The sequence below is a fragment of the Melanotaenia boesemani genome, chromosome 20 (genome assembly GCF_017639745.1).
Source record: "Melanotaenia boesemani isolate fMelBoe1 chromosome 20, fMelBoe1.pri, whole genome shotgun sequence".
Taxonomy (NCBI): Eukaryota; Metazoa; Chordata; class Actinopteri; order Atheriniformes; family Melanotaeniidae; genus Melanotaenia; species Melanotaenia boesemani.
Genome location: NC_055701.1, coordinates 19263181 through 19284271, shown reverse-complemented (window position 1 = coordinate 19284271; position 21091 = coordinate 19263181). Strand labels below are relative to the sequence as shown.

General features: G+C 39.0%; 1 protein-coding gene across 2 annotated transcripts in view; it reads right to left on the bottom strand.

The window, feature by feature from the left end:
• The window catches only part of fndc3ba (fibronectin type III domain containing 3Ba), an 87678-nt gene that overhangs the window by 20923 nt on the left and 45664 nt on the right, over positions 1-21091 (bottom strand). For both annotated transcript variants that reach the window (XM_041971149.1, XM_041971148.1), the window contains exons 8-19: positions 7320-7378; positions 5598-5749; positions 5443-5502; positions 5160-5298; positions 4631-4684; positions 4372-4496; positions 3496-3670; positions 2899-2985; positions 1608-1743; positions 1346-1417; positions 686-804; positions 398-503 (exon numbers count right to left, since the gene is read on the bottom strand). In XM_041971149.1, the coding sequence (XP_041827083.1) occupies positions 398-503; positions 686-804; positions 1346-1417; positions 1608-1743; positions 2899-2985; positions 3496-3670; positions 4372-4496; positions 4631-4684; positions 5160-5298; positions 5443-5502; positions 5598-5749; positions 7320-7378 (1284 nt within the window). The remainder of the gene's footprint in view (positions 1-397; positions 504-685; positions 805-1345; positions 1418-1607; positions 1744-2898; positions 2986-3495; positions 3671-4371; positions 4497-4630; positions 4685-5159; positions 5299-5442; positions 5503-5597; positions 5750-7319; positions 7379-21091) is intronic.

Genomic DNA, 21091 nt, shown 5'->3' with positions numbered 1-21091 from the left:
AAACCCTTCAATATATTATGCCTGACCTTCAACTTGAGCCAGTAATTGCAGCCCCGCTGCCTAAATTTGAGCTGATTAGGGATGTGACCAGCTGTATCAAACTGGTTAAGGAAAGAACTTCCCCAGCACTGCAAACTGCGAGACTTTGGGCTGCCAAGAGATAACAGTACTAATCTGCAATAATGGACTGACATTAGGTGAGTTAAGCCAGATATGAGGGTAGGTTAGGAATTTAATGGCTTGAATTAGGGCTCAATTAGACTAAAACATTGTTGACTTAGCTTACATTAGAGCAGTCCAGCCAAACATATTAGGCAGCCAGAAGGTGATTTAGCAGTCTTATATAAAAATTTAAATTTGCTGGGGTAAATCAGTGTATGCATGTGTCTGTACTCACCCCATTCTAACTGCACTTCCTTATGTTTGGCTTTCCCAACAATCCTTGGCGGCTGGCAGGCCCCTGGTGGGACACTTAATGTACGGACCGGAACACTGGCGGTGCACTTCAGAGGCAGACATAAAGATGGGAAGTCAAAAGACAAGGAATTCTATAATACATCAAACTTACTAAGAACAGAGTAAAGCTATATTTTAACTTTGGTTAGTCCAAACAAGCTAGATCATCATGGTTTACAAAGTTTAGAGTTTACTTTTTGGGAGTCATGCACAAGCATGTGTGTCTTACCGGGCTGTGTCCTCCTGTAGTGATGCTACACACGCGTAGGCGATATAAGGTCCCAGGTGTCAACCGCTCACACACACATTCTGTTGCTGGACCACTGTACGCTACATCCCACTGGCTCCCTGCAAAAATATGTGCACACGCAGAAAGCACAATTATACAACTGATCACATTCATGAGTTAAAGTGCATTCAAGTAATCTCCTGCTGTTTTGTATGTATTTTTGTAGTTAGCATACACATTTCCCCAGAAAAAGAATCCCATTGACCTAATTGATACCCACACAGCACTTTGTATTGGTGTTAGCTTGTTGATGGAAAGTATGGGCCAGCAAAACACAACACTCCATGTGTAATGCAGCGATTATGTCATGGAAATATAGGTCACTGTTTGCATCATGGTGCAGGAGGAAATTGTTTGGTGGAGTGACTTGTACTGTGGCTGCGTTATAAATGTGCTTCGGTTATCTACATATTCTGGTTCCATAAAGTTTAAATAATATTATATATATGCCTCATCAAACAGACATTGTTTAATAGTGCATCTGTTTTAGGTTTTCTTGGTGTTACTGAATAAATATAATATTGAAGTAGCTGAAATAAACATATTCCATACAGTCACATGAACTTATTGAGACAGAGTAAATTGTAGGTGGAATCGTACCTTCAGAGCATCCCTCTGAGATCTCTAGCAGGTACGTGAGAGCCTCTGAGCCTCCGTTGTCTTGGGGAGGATCTGTTGGAAGAATTGATGGGTAGATTTTAGTTTGGAATAATTTCACATGAACAGCTCTTTCATTCTCCAAAAAATGGGTGTGAACAAATTTACATCTGGTGGACGGTGCAGATTTGATTTATTATTACTTAAAGCAAAAACATAACTCAATACATCACCATAGAATGGACAAGTTTTGACTAGTATTTACCCCATGTGACAGTAAAGCCATAGGGTGTCGCTCCGGTGATGCAGGGTGTAGATGGAGGGCCTGGTTTGTCGGGATTGGTGGTACACACCAACACTTCACTGGGATTGCTCTTTCCCTCTGTGTTTGATGCTATGAGCTGTAGGGGGACAGAGCAGAGGGTCAAAAACATGAGAATAATGGAGGAAAGCCTCTGTGAAGCAAGGAGACAAACAGAACGGATGTGGTGTGCTGGTCAAAAGACACCAGCATAATAAGTAGAGAAGTGCACACACAGAGGTATCTATCAAAAGGCAAACTAGCTGTCCTAAATAATAGAAGCTATTACTCTCTGCTCCTTCACTCATGTTTCTTTTGGTTCTCTCCCTTCATTTCTCTTCACTCTACTCTCTCCATTACCCTATCCACTAGGCAATCAATTTGCGTTCTTCTCACATGTTCGCACAGGGTGGAAAACACAGAAAGAACACACTCGCCTCTGTGTGTAATCATGTGTGTCTGCGTCTTCAAACATCTGAAGCTTTATATAGCAGTGCGTGTGAATGCACATGTGAAGTGTTATTGGAGATGAATGCACTACAAAACACATGCAAACACACTCACGGAGGGGAACCATAGGTACATCATGTTTCACAGTGTCCTCTCATTATGAACATTTTTGATCAAGGCTTTTAGTGGAACCAGCCTGTTCTCTGCTTGATAAATGGATGCTAAATTGCCTTGTTTCCTCCATTAAACTGCAGCCAATTCTCTGGTGGCAAAATGTCGTATTCATTCTTTGATTGATAGCTGTTGCATTACCATGGAACGACACCTGGATGGGTTATCTTCTTTAGAAACATTTTTTTTAAATCTAACAGGAAGAAACAGAAACTGACTTGAATTTGAGCTAGTTAAAAAAGTAATCAGGCACAGCTGTTGGATTATGTACTAAACCGTGCATTTAATTAATTGTTTCACACTCTAAATGTTGTATTAACTGGTGAGGTTAACAGTTCAAGCTTAATTTTGCAGATTTTGTTGTATTATATCCTATGTATGAAATCCTACTTGTACTGTATGCCAAAGCAGAAATATTTTTTCCATTTTGTAGTTACTTATAGTTATTTTTATAATATAATATAATATAATATAATATAATATAATATAATATAATATAATATAATATAATATAATATAATAATTATATTAGAGTGTGACACTGTGAAAAAATAACTTTCTCAGCTTGCACATTATGAAATTATAACAACATGGGGAAAATATATATAAAAAAAGACACATTTATGTCTCTTACCCTGAATTTATACTGCGTGCTTCTCTTCAGGCATTGTACAGTACAGGTCAAGTTTTCTCCAGTGTACTTTGGATGAAAGTCCGTTCCCTGTGGGAGATACATTGTAAGTACACCTTGTGTGTGTTGGGGTTTCTTTCCTTCTTTGTGTATTAACATCACTGTACACACTGAGCATATGGATGTAATAAACGTCCTGATTTTATAGATACAGAATTCGTTTGCAGGAGCACCTGGCTCAAACACAATATGCCTCTGTATTATAGGATTTACAGCTCTGGGCATGCTGTCTATTCATCCAAACTCCTTTTCAGTGGATTATTCTATATGTATTTTTTAATATTTGTTTAAATGCTTTTACAATTGATAGTTTTTCCAGTGTTTCTAATTTTCTCTTTTTTTTATTCCTGGGGGAATTAAATGACTGACAGCCATAGATTATATAAAACACAGCCCTGTGAAATCTGAAAGATCAAAGCAAAATCAATATTTTCCATTTACTGAAAGATCATGTTTTTTATGTATTGTTTACCATTACTTTCTGTTTTAGATGTGGCGCTAAAGAAAAAAAATATTAATGTGTGTGTTTGTGGTACTCACGCTGTTGTCTTCCTGGATCTCGAGTGTGTATTTCAGCTGCTCCTCACTGGGACTGCCCTCAGGACGCCCCCACTCCAGGGTCACCCAGGATACACCTGCCCTGACCAGCCGTGGTGCCAGAGGCAGGGCAGGCAGTGTGCCCATGGTATAAAACACTACCTCTGCACTGAAGCCACTGCAAAGAACACACTTACATTTAATTTCTATCCTATATGTTCATGCAAAAAACTAAAGCATAAGACTAACCTAGGCAAGAGAAAAAAGATTTCACGTGTCATGAATTGCAATTGCAGTGGAAAAAAGGAGGAGAAAATATGTTTTTTAAAAAAGTGTATTTATCCTCATTTTAAGGGATGAAAGGGTAGTGAGGGGCTGCAGGTGAGGATGTTGGGGAGTCCTAGTGGAGAGGACAATGGGAGGAGGGTGCACCTGGAAAACATTTCTTTTTTTAATCAAGCAAAAATAATGGTAGGCTTGTGCAAGTTTGCTTGTGCGTAGCTTTAAATAAGGCTACACTGAGGTTAGTTTGAGTTCTGTAAAGCAGCTTTTATCTCATCTCTTGCTTTCACTTCCCCCTATCACCTCCTCCATCCTCTCTGTCACCTTAGTTACTGCAGGCTTCATGTCCCCCGCCATAATGACAAAGAGAAGGCGAGGAGCGGGGAAATGGAGGAAAAATGGGAAAGAGGGAAACGACTTGCCACATAAAGAATAATAGCGTTAAATGGGCTGTGTGCTTCTGTCTCTGTCAATCTTCATGTCGGTGTATGGTGAAGCTCAACAAAGAGCTGTGCATGAATGCATGTTTCACTTGCTTGCATATGTATATACAGTATAACATATGTGTTTGCATATTCAACAATAGGGATACAGTACCTTGTGCCAATGTCATTATGTGCGGCCACTCTGAATGTGTAGCCACAGGCGGGGAAAAGTCGTGTCAGCTTACAGTGTCTCTGGCTCCCAAAGTAACATTCTCTGAAAACACTGTTCTTCTTTCCCTGATGAGGATTGCAATTTGGAAAACAGAAGAAGAGGAATTTTGTCTGAGGAGCTTTGTAGCAACACTCGTTACAAGATGTCTGTTTTTTGTTGTTGTATTTTTTTTAATAGTAAGGGGTGAAAGCAGACTTACCTCATCCCACTCGAGCAGGTAGTTTGTGATTTTGGATCCGTTGTCACCTGGGGGCTGCAGATGACAGAGAGTCGGATGGAGTGAGGCCGGCGAGAAGCAAGAGAGATTGAGAGATTAGCCAAGGATGAAAGACTCTTGACAAGGAGACTGACAAAATACCCGCTGTGTTTTCAGGATTGACCTAATTTCCTGTCTGAGTGACTGATGTTACACTTTATCAGCGGCAGTGTGAGTGGATAAAAATTACTTGTGCAGGAGAGGTCAGAAAGGACATCAGGGATGCACCCTGACAGCACTGTGCAAGAAAGCAAGAATTTCTATTAGGTGCTGCAGGCCTGATAAAGTTAAGCTAGAAGATAAACCAGGAGAAGCAAATCTTTCTGTTGACTTTCCTTGAAGAGTTAAGTTTCCCCTCCAACTACATCACTCTAAAGAAGGCATTTATCAGATAAGTGGTCAGATTTTCGCAGAATTAGATTGATATCTAATATAGTGATATGATATTAGTATATCCAACATTTGGTTGTACCTTCCACTGTAGACTGAGGGTGCTCTTGGAGCGGTGGGTGAGTTTTGGGGCTAACGGAATATCAGGGACGCTGCAGTGTGTGGTAAACGAGCCCGCCTCTGAACATGAACCTCGAACCGAGTTGTATGTTGCTGACACCCTGATGCAAAACAAGTCATATGTTAAACAACAATTTTCCATAACGCTCACATAATTCCTGGTCCTGCATGACTTGAAACTCTAAACAGGACAAGTAAAGTCACAGAAATGATATTTATTAACATCTAAAAGCTTGACTCCTTACCGTACGTGGTAGTCCGTCGCTGGCCGTAGGTCTTTAAGATGGTATTCCAATTCTTCACCACTGAAACACACACAGACAAAGCATAAAGAACTTTAAGTATATGAAGCATATTTGTAGCTAACCGTGTGTTATTTAAGCTTAAAGTGGCTTTTTACCTGTATATAAGGTGATACTTTCCATCCTTTCCCTTATCTGAAAGAGAGACTTCATAAGAGCAGGACACTGGCATCCCGTTATTATGCCTGTTTACCAGCCCAGCTGGGGGGACCCAGGACAGCCGAGCAGAGCGCGCCTGAACATTGGACGCCTGTAAAAAAAAAACAAACAAAAAAAAACAAATGCTGCAAATTAGTCTCACAAACAAAGCAAAAAAAATGTTCATGTGTGTTTAATTTTAAGTGTCAATATATGTGTGTAACAGGGAAAATACAATAAAAGAACTCTAGTGCATTGGTGCTAGGAACCTATATGAATATGAACAGGAATTAACACAGAAACACAAAAAACTGTGGGTGAAACCAAACTTGTATCTTCAATGAAATTCACACAGATCTACGTTAACACCTTTACTCCTTCTACAAATCTGTTTGCTAATACAATACGTACATTGTGGCTGCAGTAACGCAGTGCCATAACTTACAGCTAATAAATGTGATGATTTACTTTACAACAGCCTGAGAGGCAAAGACAGAGACAGATGAGGCGCTTATAGCAGAGAACATCAAGAAAAGGGCACCAGGAAACAAGAGTTTATGAGAAAAAGAGGGTCAGAACAGATGATGGTGAAGGGAACCTTTTAGAGGTTTTCGGATCATTTGTTCTACAGTCCTAAAAGACAAATTGTCCACCTGATGGATTGCTATACAAAGGTCACATATTATGTGGAGAGAATAAACTGCATATTTAAACGATCTTGAGAGAAATCAGTTCAGTGGCTAAATTTATGCACCATGCATGAATGATGCTAGTCTGATCACACTGGATACTTTGACCCTTCTGTACAGTATTACACTTTTGATCCTTATCTAGAAACTTCTGAAAATATATCTTGACAAAGCTCAACCGTAATCTGGCTCTTTACACTTTGTCTGTGTTTCTTCACTATTAAGTGTGAAGTGACAGTGACCAAAGAAATGGAAAGCAGTTTTTTTTTTTAATTCCACTCTTTCTTTCCTTCCTTTTACGATTTATTTTCCATCTCACATCTGCAGGCTTTATCACTTCAGAGGTCAGCTGAGGACATGCAAACTGACAAATAACTACTAAATTTCCAGTCTTTCTCAGCATCTCCCGTTACCCAAACACATCTCTATCTGTCAGTACTGCATTTTCTGTGTCAATTTCAACCCGTGTTACAAACTTGCTATGTTAAATAATCCAATTACACAGACTGCTTCCCAAACTCTTTTAACTGGAAGTGAGCAATTCCTCTCTACCAAACCATGTATGCTTGAACAACATGGGCTCAATCATTCACATCCCTATTAGGATGGCCAAAAAAAAATAAAATAAAAAAAAATGTAACAGCATTTACAGTGTGATGGAGGTACAGTGACAAGTGAATGGCAGTGATGAGAGGATGCTGCCCTCATGTGGCTACAGTGAGCGCAGCTTTAAAAGATCAGTTATGTCTGCTGCCAAACTCTTGGAAATAACTTGAAGATGAGGCACAGCACATAAAATCAAGCCACTGAAGTTACTATTGTCAGTGTTAGCATTTGATTTTCAAATGAACTGATGAGACAAGATACACATATGGAGAAGACATTAATGCTCATTCCAGCGATGGCTTCATCAGACAACAAGATTGATTGATGGAAGTGGTTTCAAGTGTGTGTGTATGTGTGCATTTAATGGGAAGAGGTATGCATACCAACCTGCGGTTTGTCGATTGTAGACAACATTTCTTGAACACGTTTCCCCTCTGAATCATGATCTGAGCAGACAGAGAGAGAGAAAACAGAGTATTTAACAATAAATCAGCATGAAGAAATAGTTCAAATGAAAGATAAAGCAAAGAGGACGGACAGTGCATGAACTGGGAGGAATTTGTTTTTTTTGTTTGTTTGTTTGTTTTTTTGCATCCTTGAATATAATTCTGTTTGGTGACTTCTTCACTAAATTAAAAAAGAAAAGTTTCAAAGTTTCAAAACAGCACCTCAGCAGTTTTCCTGTATAAAAGGGCCATTAACTTACACCTGCCCAAAGCTGTGATTTCTTATATCCAAAAATCTATCACACATTTATTTTTCCAAGCTCAGCCAAAGGCTGCACTTTGATTGTGAAACTGTAAAACAAACAACACAAAAAAAAACCCCCAAAAAAACAGCAATTAAAATATCTTCATCAACCCTATTACTGACTGTATATGTTCTATCGTCATTCAATCATCTGCAAAAAATACAACTGGAGCCGCTAAAAACAGACTTTCTCAAGAGAGCATTTTGACTAATGGTGTGTGATGCAACGCTTGTTTTCTTCGACATGTACCTATTTCATCTCATCAAGCTGCAGTAAACACAGCTCGTAGGGGGGGGGGGGAAAAATAGAAAACCACAAAATTTTCCAATGTGCCGCGGAAAAGCATTATTCACCCGTTTCTGAGATTGAATAACACAGCGATCCCAAAAGCGTAACACATGACTTATATTCAGCAGTGTGTTCTGTTCTGTACATAGAAACTATAAATTATCTGTGATATAATTTCTTCCTGGAAATCATTATTCTGTCATTATTACGCATCATTTTCAAGCCACTGTCCATACACACCTTTGAACGATAATTCACAGAAATATCTGACGTAAGCAGAGTTGTTGTTGTGGCTTTTCCATACAGCTTATTAGGTCTTCCATTATGCAGTACAATGATGTATGTTTGTGACGATTGTGCTGCTATATATATGTTTTGCTGGAACTCAGCATAATAATTATATAAAACTCTTTACAGGCTTAAAAAAGTTAATTAATTCCTGAAGAAATGTTCACGCTTCGTGTAATTTATAACAGAAAAATACCAATCTTACATTGTCCCTGTTTATCTGGTCTGAAGTTTCACTATTTCTCTCCCTTTCATTTGATTGCACTGAGCATTGATTTGCTTTGTTGGACTGGGAAAAACAAGAAATATGAGGAGGGTCATTTCAGGCTCCAGGAGAAGCAGATAAGCTGTTTTCATATGGTTTATAGAGATAATACTAACTGTTTTCCTGAAAAGATAAGAAATGATTAATAGCTGGAGCCCAATGTGCCATAAAGGTGACTGTGCCACAGGGTGCTAGTCAGCCTCAGAATGAGACTGTAGCGTATCCACACACACAATCACACATCTACACACACAGACACACACACACACAGGTCTGGTCTACTGACACATGTCTGAAGGTGATTTACTGGATGCTTCAGGTTGTTATAAGGGCCAACACAAACATATGTGTGTGCACATGTGTGGGTAATGGAAGTATTTCCCCCGTGTGATCCCCCAAGCTGAGGATTTTCCGACCAGAGGAGACCTGCTTTCTCGATCTGACTGCTCTAACTCAAACAGGATGTGCTTGTGAGTCTGTGTGTGTGATGAAGGTACAGTAAGTAATACAAGTAAGAAACTAAGGATTTTGACAAGTGTGTCACAGGACTGAGAAGACTGTCAGTCAGGTAATTTACACACAACTGTACATACAGTGGCTTGAAAATATTTGTCCACTTCTCATCAAAATTTTGAATAAGAACTAATCTCCAAAACGTTAAAGATTACACATTCTTAAAAAATTTTTTTTTGTTTGTTTTATATTATTATGTTATATTGAGTGAGTGCGAGTGTGAATGGTTGTTTGTACATATCTGTGTTGGCCCTGCGATGGACTGGTGGCCTGTCCAGGGTGTACCCTGCCTCTCACCTGTTAAAATACTGGGACAGGCTGACCCGTAATGGACTAAGCGGTACATATAATGAATGAATGAATTGTTATGTTATGTTATGTTATGTTATGTTATGTTATGTTATGTTATGTTATGTTAAAGGGGATTGCTAATAAATATCGAATTATATCATTATCATATTAGAAGAACATAAAATATAAGACATCTTGATTGAATTTTGAAATGCTAATATGACATGCCTTATATAAACTTACATATACAATACATATAATACAATATATTGTGCTAATCCAAGGTATATTGAGAAGGGCTGCATTCTGCTCATGCACCTGTTGATGCTAGGTGGCTGTAAAACATGTACAAAAGCAGGACTAACTGAAAGCCACCCTCATTGATACACCTGAGCTTGACCTCTTTCAAGCTTGACGTCTTGTTTTCTGCACTGATGTTGTGACCTGTCCAACATGCATCCTGGCTCTTGCCTTGTAGCTGCTGGGATAGGCTCCAGCCCCTCTGTGGCCCAGCACTGGACTAAGCAGGTAAAGAAGATGGAAGAGTACTGATACCGCAGTAGTGTTTCATTTTCTATGTATTGGGCAGTCCTATTTTAAACTAAAGTAATTTATATGATGTAGTAATCTTGTTGAAAATATTGGGTTATCTTTGTAAAGTCAGCTTTCCTTTTTTTAATCACTAAGCTATTAATGAAAACAGAAATGGTTACTGTAAGTGACTAAATCTTTACATGCCACTGTGTATGTGCACATGAACGCACACACTAATACGATACCAGTGATAGGTTTTTACACATTAACTCATTCACAATTGTGAACAGGTGTGTTCAAACCTTCGCCTGGACTGATTATGTACTAATATGCTGAGTGTATTTTTATACAAAGTAGTTTGTGACGGGTGTATACTTAGTGCAAGTGATGAATGACAAATTGTGTGAGTGTATGTGTGTGAGTCTCTCTGACAGGTTCAGTAGGAGAGAGGGCCTTACTGTGCCTGGGGGTTCACTTATGAGTCATGGCAACAGTGATGTCATGGAATCACAACCTCAACTTGACCTCCCTGCAAGTGTGTGTGTTAGAATAAAAAGCAAGAGCAAAAGAAAGACTGTGTATCTTGGTATCAAGTTACAGGAGATCGGTGATGGGCAACAGGAGGAGGAGAATTAAGCTACTGTGTGTGTGTGTGTGTGTGTCTAAGTGTGTGTGTGAAGCAGTGCATGAGGTGAAGAGCACATTCTGCATCACTGCTCAACACATCAACTCATTAAACCTCTTTTTCTTTTTTTGTGCACTTGTCCTCTTTCATTTATTTTGAACCTTTTGTCTTTTATGGGATGAAAACACACACAGAAACACACATTCCCGACTCCAGACATGAGCCAGCTTATTCCACACATTTATCACAGGCTCAGTGACAAAGAAGAACACAGTCTGCTCGGAGCTGTGTATCCAAAAGCTCCAAGACAAGACTTGACATTTTGTTAGAAATCCCATCTTACAAATTTGTAGATCTCTACATTTGTCATTTAAATAAATACTGATTAATCCCAATTCAGAAACACCCACATCACACAATGATAGAGACGTCATTGTGTGAAGAAATTAAGTTCCAAATGCCACTTTGTGACTTGCTCCTTATCTTGGACTGAATCTGAAATTAAAGCGGTTTATTTCTTTCTTTCAATATTTCTGAATTTGAGGTAGAATATAGTTATGACACTAACAGTTGTAGGCAAAACAACAATATTTCAGCAGAGTGAATAAACATGGCCAACCCACAAGCTCAACTTGTGACAGACCAAAGACACAGGTCTAAAATTTCTGCTTTACCTCACAGCTGACTGGTATGACTCGCTGTGGATGTTGAGTCCAGCTGCTTAAGTGTTTAATATAGATATCAACCACAAAGAGCTGATGCTGACGGCTGAGACAGAAATCGAACCTCCTCCCTGTGTTACTCCACACTTTATCCACACAGTCCCTCATGTCCTTTCTGTCTGTTTTTGTGCTGCCCACGCTCCCTTACTTCCTCTCCTCGTCTGACCTCACATCCTGTCTGCTTCTGACCGCCTGCGTTTGGTTATTGAGGACAGCCAGACGGAGTGAGGGAGTGCAAAGGACGGCAGGAAAAAAAGGAGGAACGAGGGAGAATTTGGGAGGGAGGGGTGGTCGGGCTAAGCCAAAACCAGGCGAGATGGGAATTTAGAGGAAGAAAGAGAGACAGTGAAGGACAGTGAGTGTAAAGAAAAAGGACGGGTAAGAGGAGTCTGGGTAAGAGATTAGGTATAAAAACACAAGGAAATTGAGAGACAAAGAGCGAGCCAGGGATCAACAGAGAGGAGGGGAAAGGAAAGGATGAAAGGGTAAAGGGGGGAAAGGATTTAAGGGGATGTGAGGCGAGGATTACACTAACTTTAGTGACATCATCAGAATATCCAGAGCAGATGAGTGCCACTGATCTCAAAGTAGTAGTGCAGTTAAAGTGCAATACAGTTACTGTATGAATCACTGCTTACAAATACAGGCTGAATTTCCTTATAGTCACAAAAACATACTGAAAATATGCATTTATTGTAGCAAATGTCCACTTCAAAGTTTGCTCTGATGGTGTCTTTGTTCTTCCCCAATAGAAAGTGACTTTAATGTCATCATTGGTGTAACCATTGCAACTTTTTTTTTCCTGTTCTCTTGGTAAGGTTGAAGAGCCCTAAATATGTGGTTAGACCCAAAACTGTTAGAAATCTCATTGTTAGGCAGACAAACAAGTGACAGTAAGGTTACCCTTGCCTCCAGCTGTTCTGCTATGTGCCTAAGTGGAGGACAGCTGGTCTTCTCTTTTGGCTCACTCCAAAAAAGAAGTCCAGCTGCTTTCCAGTTAAGTACTTAGGATTACTATGACCCAGATGACCGAGAATCTACACTGACATATGCCATTTTGTATGTAAAGCTACTGTGAAGCATCTGCAGTGCAGAGCCTGATAATTATTGCAGTGATATCAATGTAAATCTTGACAGTTATAGGTTTTTATCCCCAAATGTCTTAACAGTCCTTAACCTAAAAGAGCATTTAAAATCAATATCCTAATAAATCCTAATAAACTGCGTTGCCTCTACAAAATGTAGTTTACCTTGTACTTTATTTTGCTGGTTAATCATTGCAAGATAATTTGAGGCCTTAGAGTGAGGTGGTGATGGGTTTTCATCACCTTAACTATATAACTGTTAATCATTAGTTTTACCTGTTAATACTAACACAATCACCGTGTCTATAATCACACACTTATTTAAGGAGATTAATTAAAAACGACTACATAATTGTTGCTTTTGGCCACTAACAGGCTTATTTTCTTTGTAATGAATGATGTGGCTGACATCAAATCATTTAACAAAGCAGGTTGGTACTGTATGTATTTTTTTTAAAACATCAAGAATAGTTTACCAGTTTTCCCAATTAAATAAATTCAAAATTCCCTGAGCTGTTTGTGTTTTGATGTACTGCTTTTTTCACATTCATCAACTTAAATTTTGGACCACAACCTGTGTATTTGTCTAGTGTTTCTGCACCAGTCACACTTTTTGTTTAATGCACAATGCAGTATAGTATGTACATGCTGGCTTACCAGTGATTATCTATGTTTTTCATTGTTTACTATACTCATAAATTCAGACATCACTTGGTGCCAACTAGCTAGAGTGGTGACATTTAGCTGTTTCACAGAGTAATTCTACTTTTCCCCAATATATGTTACTGAAAGTGAAGTGTTTCTTTCAGGAATTTGCCTTCATCTGCATAGAAAATAAAAATATCTTTTTTTTTTAAATTCTCCAAAACCCTAGACACATGAAATGACCCAAACACATACTGGATGATAAGGAGGCACAGATTCAAATGTGTAGAATTAGCTTAATTCAGTCAAATTAATTTCTTTAATTTCCATCAAGCCCTAACCTGCTTGCTTCATTCCTATTCATATTCATGGGTTTATAAGCAAATAACATACAGATATTTTATATCACACAAACAGAAATTTCTGATTTAGTATCAAAGTTTCAGTAAAAAATGTATAACTTTGACACTGAGAAGGTTGCATTCCTCCTGCATGACGGCCTGCGTGTCTCCTTAGTCTGTCTGCACTGGGACAGAAAAAGACCTTTAAGGCCTGGAGAAAAAAATGTGAAAAATGTGGTAACGGCCGCTCACTTATCCCCCACTCCACACAAATACTGGGCCACAGGGTGCGTGTGGTGTGTTGCGCTAAGGAAACAATGTGATCTTTGGAAGCATCTGATCAGTGAAAACAAAGCAAAGTGATGGAAACATCTGGAAAAGAAAGGAAAAAGAAAACGATGCAAGACTAAGTGGAGAATCGAAAGGAAGATGTGGGGACAGAGCTGAGAAAGAGGGAGAGAGGTAAGAGAAAAGGGAAGATAGAAAGGGGTACAGACCTTGAATCCCACACTATTATCATCTGCTGCATAGTGAGCATTCCATGTGTTCCACAGCTGGGCCGCACACACTCACACAAACACACACAGTGGAGAAGTTGTTGGGACGTGCCTGAAATTGTGGTTGTCATGGTGAAGGTTTGGTTCTCATGGCCAGGGCCCTAATCGTTTATAAAGAGGGGATTAGAAAGGCAGACGTGGGCAGAGAGACTGGCACAGAGAAATTGTTAAATAGAGTAAGAAAGAGACTTAAAACTAAAAAAAAATGCAATTGCAAAACAGAGAAAAAAATCTTAATAAAAATAAGAACCTCTGTTATTGCTTTCCTTATTTGTATCTGGTTAATTGTTAGATTTATGCAGATGGGGCATGCTTTCCAGGCTACATATATCCAAGTTTCACTATGTTTTTGTATGCAAGACTACAAGACATAATTTTTTAAGTCAGCATTTCAGAGCAGAGCAAGAAAAAAAAAACATATGTCCAAAATAGACACAATGATTTCAAATTTCAACTTGCTCTGAAACTAAAACAAATAAGTGGCAGTATATACGCATATAACTGCATTCCCAAGTTCCTTGTTTTAAACTGATTTCCCTCAATAATTAGGTTTCATGTGTGCATATAAACATAGACAGAGACAGAGACAGAGACCTCGTCCACTGCAGCCCTTTCACTCAGCACAGAAATAAGCATTTCAGCTGCCAAGAGTGGCAAAAAACAACACTGTATGAATTTTTGCAAATGTATGCATGTGTGTTTGTGCTAGTGTGTGTGTGTGCTATGAATGGCACAGCCAGACCAAGAATGATTATGGGGATGCGGCTTTCAGAACCCTGACCCCATTCAACCCTGCTCAGCCAAAAAAAATCTTGAGAGTGACTGTAGAAAGCAAATCCACAGACAGAAAAAGAAGTTAGAGAAACTAAGAGCACAGTAGGTAGAAGGGATGAGACAGACAGATTGACCAAAGACAGGCCCACACTAAAGCAAAACAAATTAATAACATATCTACCGTGTTTTTAGCTGCCATTCATTTCAAACTGCTGTTATTGACAACAAAGATCAATCTTTCTTTACAGACTGAAATGCAAACATTTAAAAGCTCCAACTGCAACGAACAATAAGGGGTAGAGTAATAAAACAGATCTACATTGTTGTATTCTGGTTCTGGTGGTTTGTCCATGCTAAACACCAACGATTTGTTTTGCTTCTTTGACGTTTTCTAGGGCTCATTTTGGACTTTCATTTAAAAAGTGCAGATGCATGTGTAAGTAACAGAGCACTTTCATAGATATCATTTGATGTTTTGTTTAGTAAAACCTGCTGCAAATCATATGTATTTTCTTACAAATTTCCTAATGGATGCCAGTTGTTGCTAACCAAAACAATCTGCGTAGAGTAAATATTGCTTGACTTTAACTTGCTACATAATGCATTTCTTTAAAAAAGCATAGTGTAATGTGTATGTTCTTGCAGAGCATCAGCATATTCTTAAGATACATTTTACAAAATTATTGTCATATAATTATTCGTTTTCCATCATGATGGATTACTGCTTTCACTCAAAGTTGGGATTGGGGATGCGAACAACCAATCGATTAATCGACTAGTCATGATGGCGAACAAAGTCGACTGTTATTTTTAACAGTCAACTGTTTTGTTTGGAGGAGAGTTATATTTCATTGCACAAAGAGGCAGAACTGTTTACAGTGATGTGTTAAAAGAATGGCACGGCCCCTTTAAGAGTAAACTACAAAGAGAGAGAGAATTACAGAACGTCAGCTGGTCTGACAGTGCTGGTCTGATCAGAGCGAGGGGTTAGCACGGAGAAAGTTAGCTGTGAGAAACTGCCTGTTAGGCAGTAAATGTACAATTTTTGCTACAGGTTTCAGTAAAGAAATACCACAGCTTTTCTGGTTACAAGCAGAGTCCTGTGTCTGCTTTACCACTGTTGTGTAAAGTGAAGGGAGTTAACCCTGAAACTAGCTGCAGCTTTAGACAATAAAAATTTCTTACACAATGTCCAATTTCCTTTTTGGAATGAAGTATTTTTCATTCCATTACCGATAACGTCATGGTAACACCATGACTAATCAACTACTTGATTTTAACTGGCCTGACTAGTCGACTTCAAAGATCACTTAAAATGCCTGTCCCTAGTTAGAAGTAATTTTTCTGCTTTTAAGATCGTCTTCCATGAATTACAAAAGCTGGATTTGTGTTTGTATGATGTGAAAGAAAAACGCCCCATGCTCTCTTTCTATTTTTCAGACATATAATGAAGTGCAACTTTGCATCTTCCTACATACAGTGCATTAAAATATGTTCATGAATCAATTAAGCTACACTTATACAGTAAATTATGATTGAGTGAAACTATGTTTTACCACATAAGATATTATGTAACCCACTTCTGGTTAATACCCACTTGTAAGGTGTTGCCGTTCCATAGTGTTGTGAGTTTATTACTTGATTCATTCAGTTGGATTTGATGTAAAACCCATTGTGACTGCTGCGAACAACCTCCCTTTCTAATCCCCTTATAGTCCTGTTACATGATATGAGCAGGAAAGGCATTCCTCTGCTCGTAAATCCATCCCTTGTTCCCCGTTTATTTTCTGAACATGCTTCCTTTTGACTCAAGTTCCAAAATTTCTTTCTCCCCCCCTCTTTTTTTAATTTTCTGTCTTATCTCTTGCCTTTTCGTCTCCAGACTTCCCCTCCTTCCAGTGTCTCTTTTCCACCTCACTGCCCTGCATCTTACCATCTAGCCCTATGAACATGGCCGTATTTGGGTTGGTGGGAACAGGTTTGAGTTTGTGTGCGGGAAGAAAAGGGATGGGGTGCGGGGAGAACTGAGATTATCACCATGGTGATTTACTGAAACAGTCTGGTAAGAAAAGAGTGAGAGTGCCTTTGCACATTTCTAGACCTGTTACTACGGTCACAGCAGGAGGAGGTGAGAGAGGAGTTTAATAGTTACTTTAACTGCTGAGTCATGACTCCACTCTAAAAACCAATGATGATTCAGTAAATTTTTTCCAGTCCTGGCAACAAATGGTTTCCACAGTAATTACTAAAACTAACTAGAAAAAGTTGTGATACACGATTCCTAAATTTTAAAACTAGTAAAAATAGCTAAAAAGGTAATAAAAACTGCCTCATTTGAAAGTCATTTACTTTAAAATGGACTTTAACATATTCTTACCTTCCAAAAATATTGAGCTAATAAAACAAACCTGTACTCTACAAATTCTGGATATCATGCCATAATCTAATTTGGTTGGATAATAACAATATCTTATGGTTTAAGTTAACAGAAAAGCAGTGAACTTAGATTTTGATGTGTAAATGGTGCTACTGACCCAGTTCACTGACTTTATGTCTCCTCTCTACTTATGTTACTGTTGCACCATATGTTTAAGCATTTACAGTTACCCTGTAATTGCAGCTTGGCCACAGTTCAGCTAAAGTTAGCCATGCTTCAAGAAGACTGAGGAAGGAAAATCTGAAGGTAAAGAGAATTTACACACTCTGTAGTGTCTTAGACACAACTGATCAGAAAACTGAGGTGAAAGTGGAATGAGACAGAAGTGTGTATTCTAGATGAAAATGAGTCTTAAGCAGAGAATGTGCCACAGAGAAAACATTTAATTCCAGTCGTGCTTTCCTCATTTCAAAACATCTGTCTTGGAAAGCTGTCAATATGAGAGGCAATTACAGAAAAATATTTAGTCATTTCTTTGCTTTGGGTTTTCTATGTCAACAAGGAGGGTGCGTGAAATGTTTTTTCAATTTTTTTTTTCTTTTTCTGCCAAGAGGATTGTGCAAGTTAAGCTTAACCTCAAAAATTCCAGTGAAAGCCAAAATTGACTTTTTGGAAAGTCTTTTTTTTTTTTTTTTTTTTTTTTGTTTGTTAAGAATATTTTCCTTTGTGTAACAGATTCATGTGGTTGCACTTTCTAATACCATAACATCTCAGACCATTGTTACATCTATAGCCATCCTTATTTTTCTATCCACTAACTGAGCCAACATGGCAGACATAGCAGTCACAGCACGCATCTGGTTTCTCCACAACTCACAGCACTTGGCAATGACGTAGCAACAAAGATGGAGGGGCTGGGGGAGCCGGCCCATCTGTTTCTGCTGAAATCCCAGTTTTCTGAGTGAGAGACAGGATTTGCGGTGGTGGTGATGCAGAGCCAAGATGGAGGAACAGAGACGACGAAGCACACATCTGTTTCTCCTCAGCAAGCAATTCAGTTCTGAGGAAAAAGGCCTGTAGAGCTGGCTTTACTGGGGAATGGACACTGCTCTGGCCAAGTCAGCCTGCTGCCTTACTGGCACGGGGGCAATCGCCACACACACAGAGAAAGAGAGGGCATCAGGGGCAAAGCGTAGGCGGCTATGTGTGCGTACGTGTGTGTGTGCATGTGTGTGGTGTACTTGGATCTGCTGGGCCAAGCAGCAACTTTGTCGGAATGTTTGTACTCTGCTCTTTAGCTCTCTGTCTCTCTTGCCTTTCCATCTTTCCTCTCTTTGTGATGTAGGAGTTCTGGATCAGTTTTTTTGCGCTTCATAATCCTTCCATCTCTCTCCTCTCTCATGTGTCCATCAAATCATGCCTTCCTCCTCTCATTCTGGCTGCCTCCTATCCTCTGGACTCTCATGCTCCAATTGTTTCACAGAAAACTCAGTCACAGGGTGTTTGTACATGTGTGTGTGTTGTGTGATATGTCTAGCTGAGTCAGCCTGATCTCCAGCCCTGTACTGAGACCCTGGTAGACCAGAACATGCAATCTATGACATGCTGACATGTTCCTTTTTGTCATGTGTGTCATTGCTGTTTGGGCACTGCAGTCTGCAGCACAAGAAATTATGAAATTCATAGGTTTAGCTGTGAAATCTGCTTTCTTTCTCCTTTTTTGTAAGCTTAGTGTGTATAATGTAGAGAGAAGTATGTTTGAAAGGTCCATTTAAACCTCATAGTACGTCATAGGTGCTTTGTTTACCTAAAACTTTGGTTGGTGGTTTTATTTGTGCCCAAACAGTTACCTTCTAAAGCATTACAAAATAGGATTGTGTTTTGTGAGAAGCAATATTCCAGTTAGTCTGGATAAGCCACAGACCTCATTATGGACACAGGGGCAGCAAGTAATGACTTTCAGGGATGGAAGTAACTAAATTTATTTCCTGTTGTAACTTTTAAGCAGATCATCTTGGGTACTTGGCCTTTTTTTCTGCAACTTTACTACAGAATATTTATCCTCTATGATCCTATTTTGCCTTGTCTCAATTGGAATTGGGTTTTTCTTAATTCACATCCAGGGGGAAACTGAACATTTAAGAGTCAAAGCCCTGAAGAACAATAAAGATAATGACCTAAATATGCACCGTTTTGTTTGTTTAATGGAAAAATACTGGCAAACAAAAACAATGCATCTATTCTGCACCAGCGTGTGCATGAAAGACTCTTAGCTGCATTTACTACATTTCCCATTTTCTCATAGTCTGTGTAACATAAACTTGAGCTTTGTTTATATTAGCACAATTTTTTGTTCAATTTAAAGACATTTGTGTAATGCTTATTTCATGTTAAATTTGTCAACACACTAATTTTTATAAAATAAAACTAAGATAAATTTAAGATTATTCTGATGCCTTTGCAACATAAATTTTGTCATCTGCAATTGTATGGGTCCACCAGGCCCCCCTTGTGACCATATGGACTGTATGAGTTAATTATGCAAATGCCTATAGAGTTCTTATTCAAAAGAAAGTAAAAAATAACACCTGATAAAGTGGTCAGTTGTTTGTGCATGTCGACAAAGTTGTGATTAGTTCATAAACGTGTACATAGAAAACTTAACTGTGTTCTGTGGATTATTTACAGAACACTTGAATAGAAAATGGGTTTTCGTTCATTTTTACAGCTCCTTACTTCACATTTTGAGTGTTTTTAAAACGGCCAATCAAAAAAGAGTAGAGAGGAAAAAAAAGTAAATTACATTTTTTTAATAAAAATATTGCCTTTAAAGTTGGTACAAGCAAATGAAAGCCTTTCTTATGTTCATCATCAGTGAGCTGAAGGAAGAACCTTATATATCCATTATACATTTACGTCCCAGAGTATAGCTGTCGCGTGACAACAAAAGAACAACATTAGTGTATTTTACAAGCCGTGTAGGCTAGTTTACTATTTTTGATGTATCATCATCAACCTCACACAGTAAAACAGACAATAATCTTTCAACACATCGTTTGCTCCTATAGGTGTTGCTCTTAGTTTTAGACTTTGGGAGATGTTAAAGCTGGAAGACACGTGTCTGTCGCCCTGACCGCAGCATCCTTACTTAAAATTAGAAAGTATACCTGGGTGGTGTATTCCTATTAATGCAGCGCCAAGCTGGAGCCAATTAAATCCCACGTCTGCTGCAGTTATTTGACGTGGGACTAAATGCTAATTAAACACTTTCCCACTGCACTTGAGCCAGATGTTAGTGGGTTTTAGCCTGATAGCGGTATATTTTATTGAAGTTTTTTGCAATCACAGTGACGTCATTATTGTGATATATTGTGTTGTGAAAATCTGACGTAAATAAAGAAGGTATACTTGTGTTTGTCTTTTGTCATTTTCAATCACAAACTTTGGGAAACACATTACCTACACCTGTCCCAGCTGGACTCTTCCTCTGATCTGATAAATGAAGGACTAACCGTTGTTTGATGGGACGGTAAATTTACAGTTGACAGATCTAATTAGTGAGACAATGAATTCATAGATGTCTCTTCATGTTTTTCTGTCATCACTTTCACAGACACCCCTGTGTGCTATGCGTGTAAGCACATACATTCCATAATTCTGCTGTTTTTCATAACTTTAATGTGAAAAAGACTTTTTATTAAAGAAAAGTGGCACCACAAGTAAGTGTGTGTGAGCGCTGTCATAGCACATGTGCTCGTGTGTATATGGTTGTGCAAGTGATGAAGCTGAACCTTGGTGTCTAAATCCCTAAGCTCAAAGGTTTCCTTCATCCCAAGCAGGACTCTACAGGTATGTGACTCCCCCCTCCCCCTATCTGTCTCACACCTCTCCCACCAAACCCCCCTCTCTGTGGCTGAGCCTTCAGTAACAAGGCCAGTATTGTAGTGTGGGGTAAAACGATAGCGCTCAGGGACGGGTTCAGCTATGTGGTTACCCAGACAACCTTTCTTACCCCCTTCCCCATCTTCCCACCTCAGGCCCTCCCCCTTCCCCCTTCTGAGCTCTTCACCTCAGTGAAGCTGCATTCATTCCTCATCCATTCA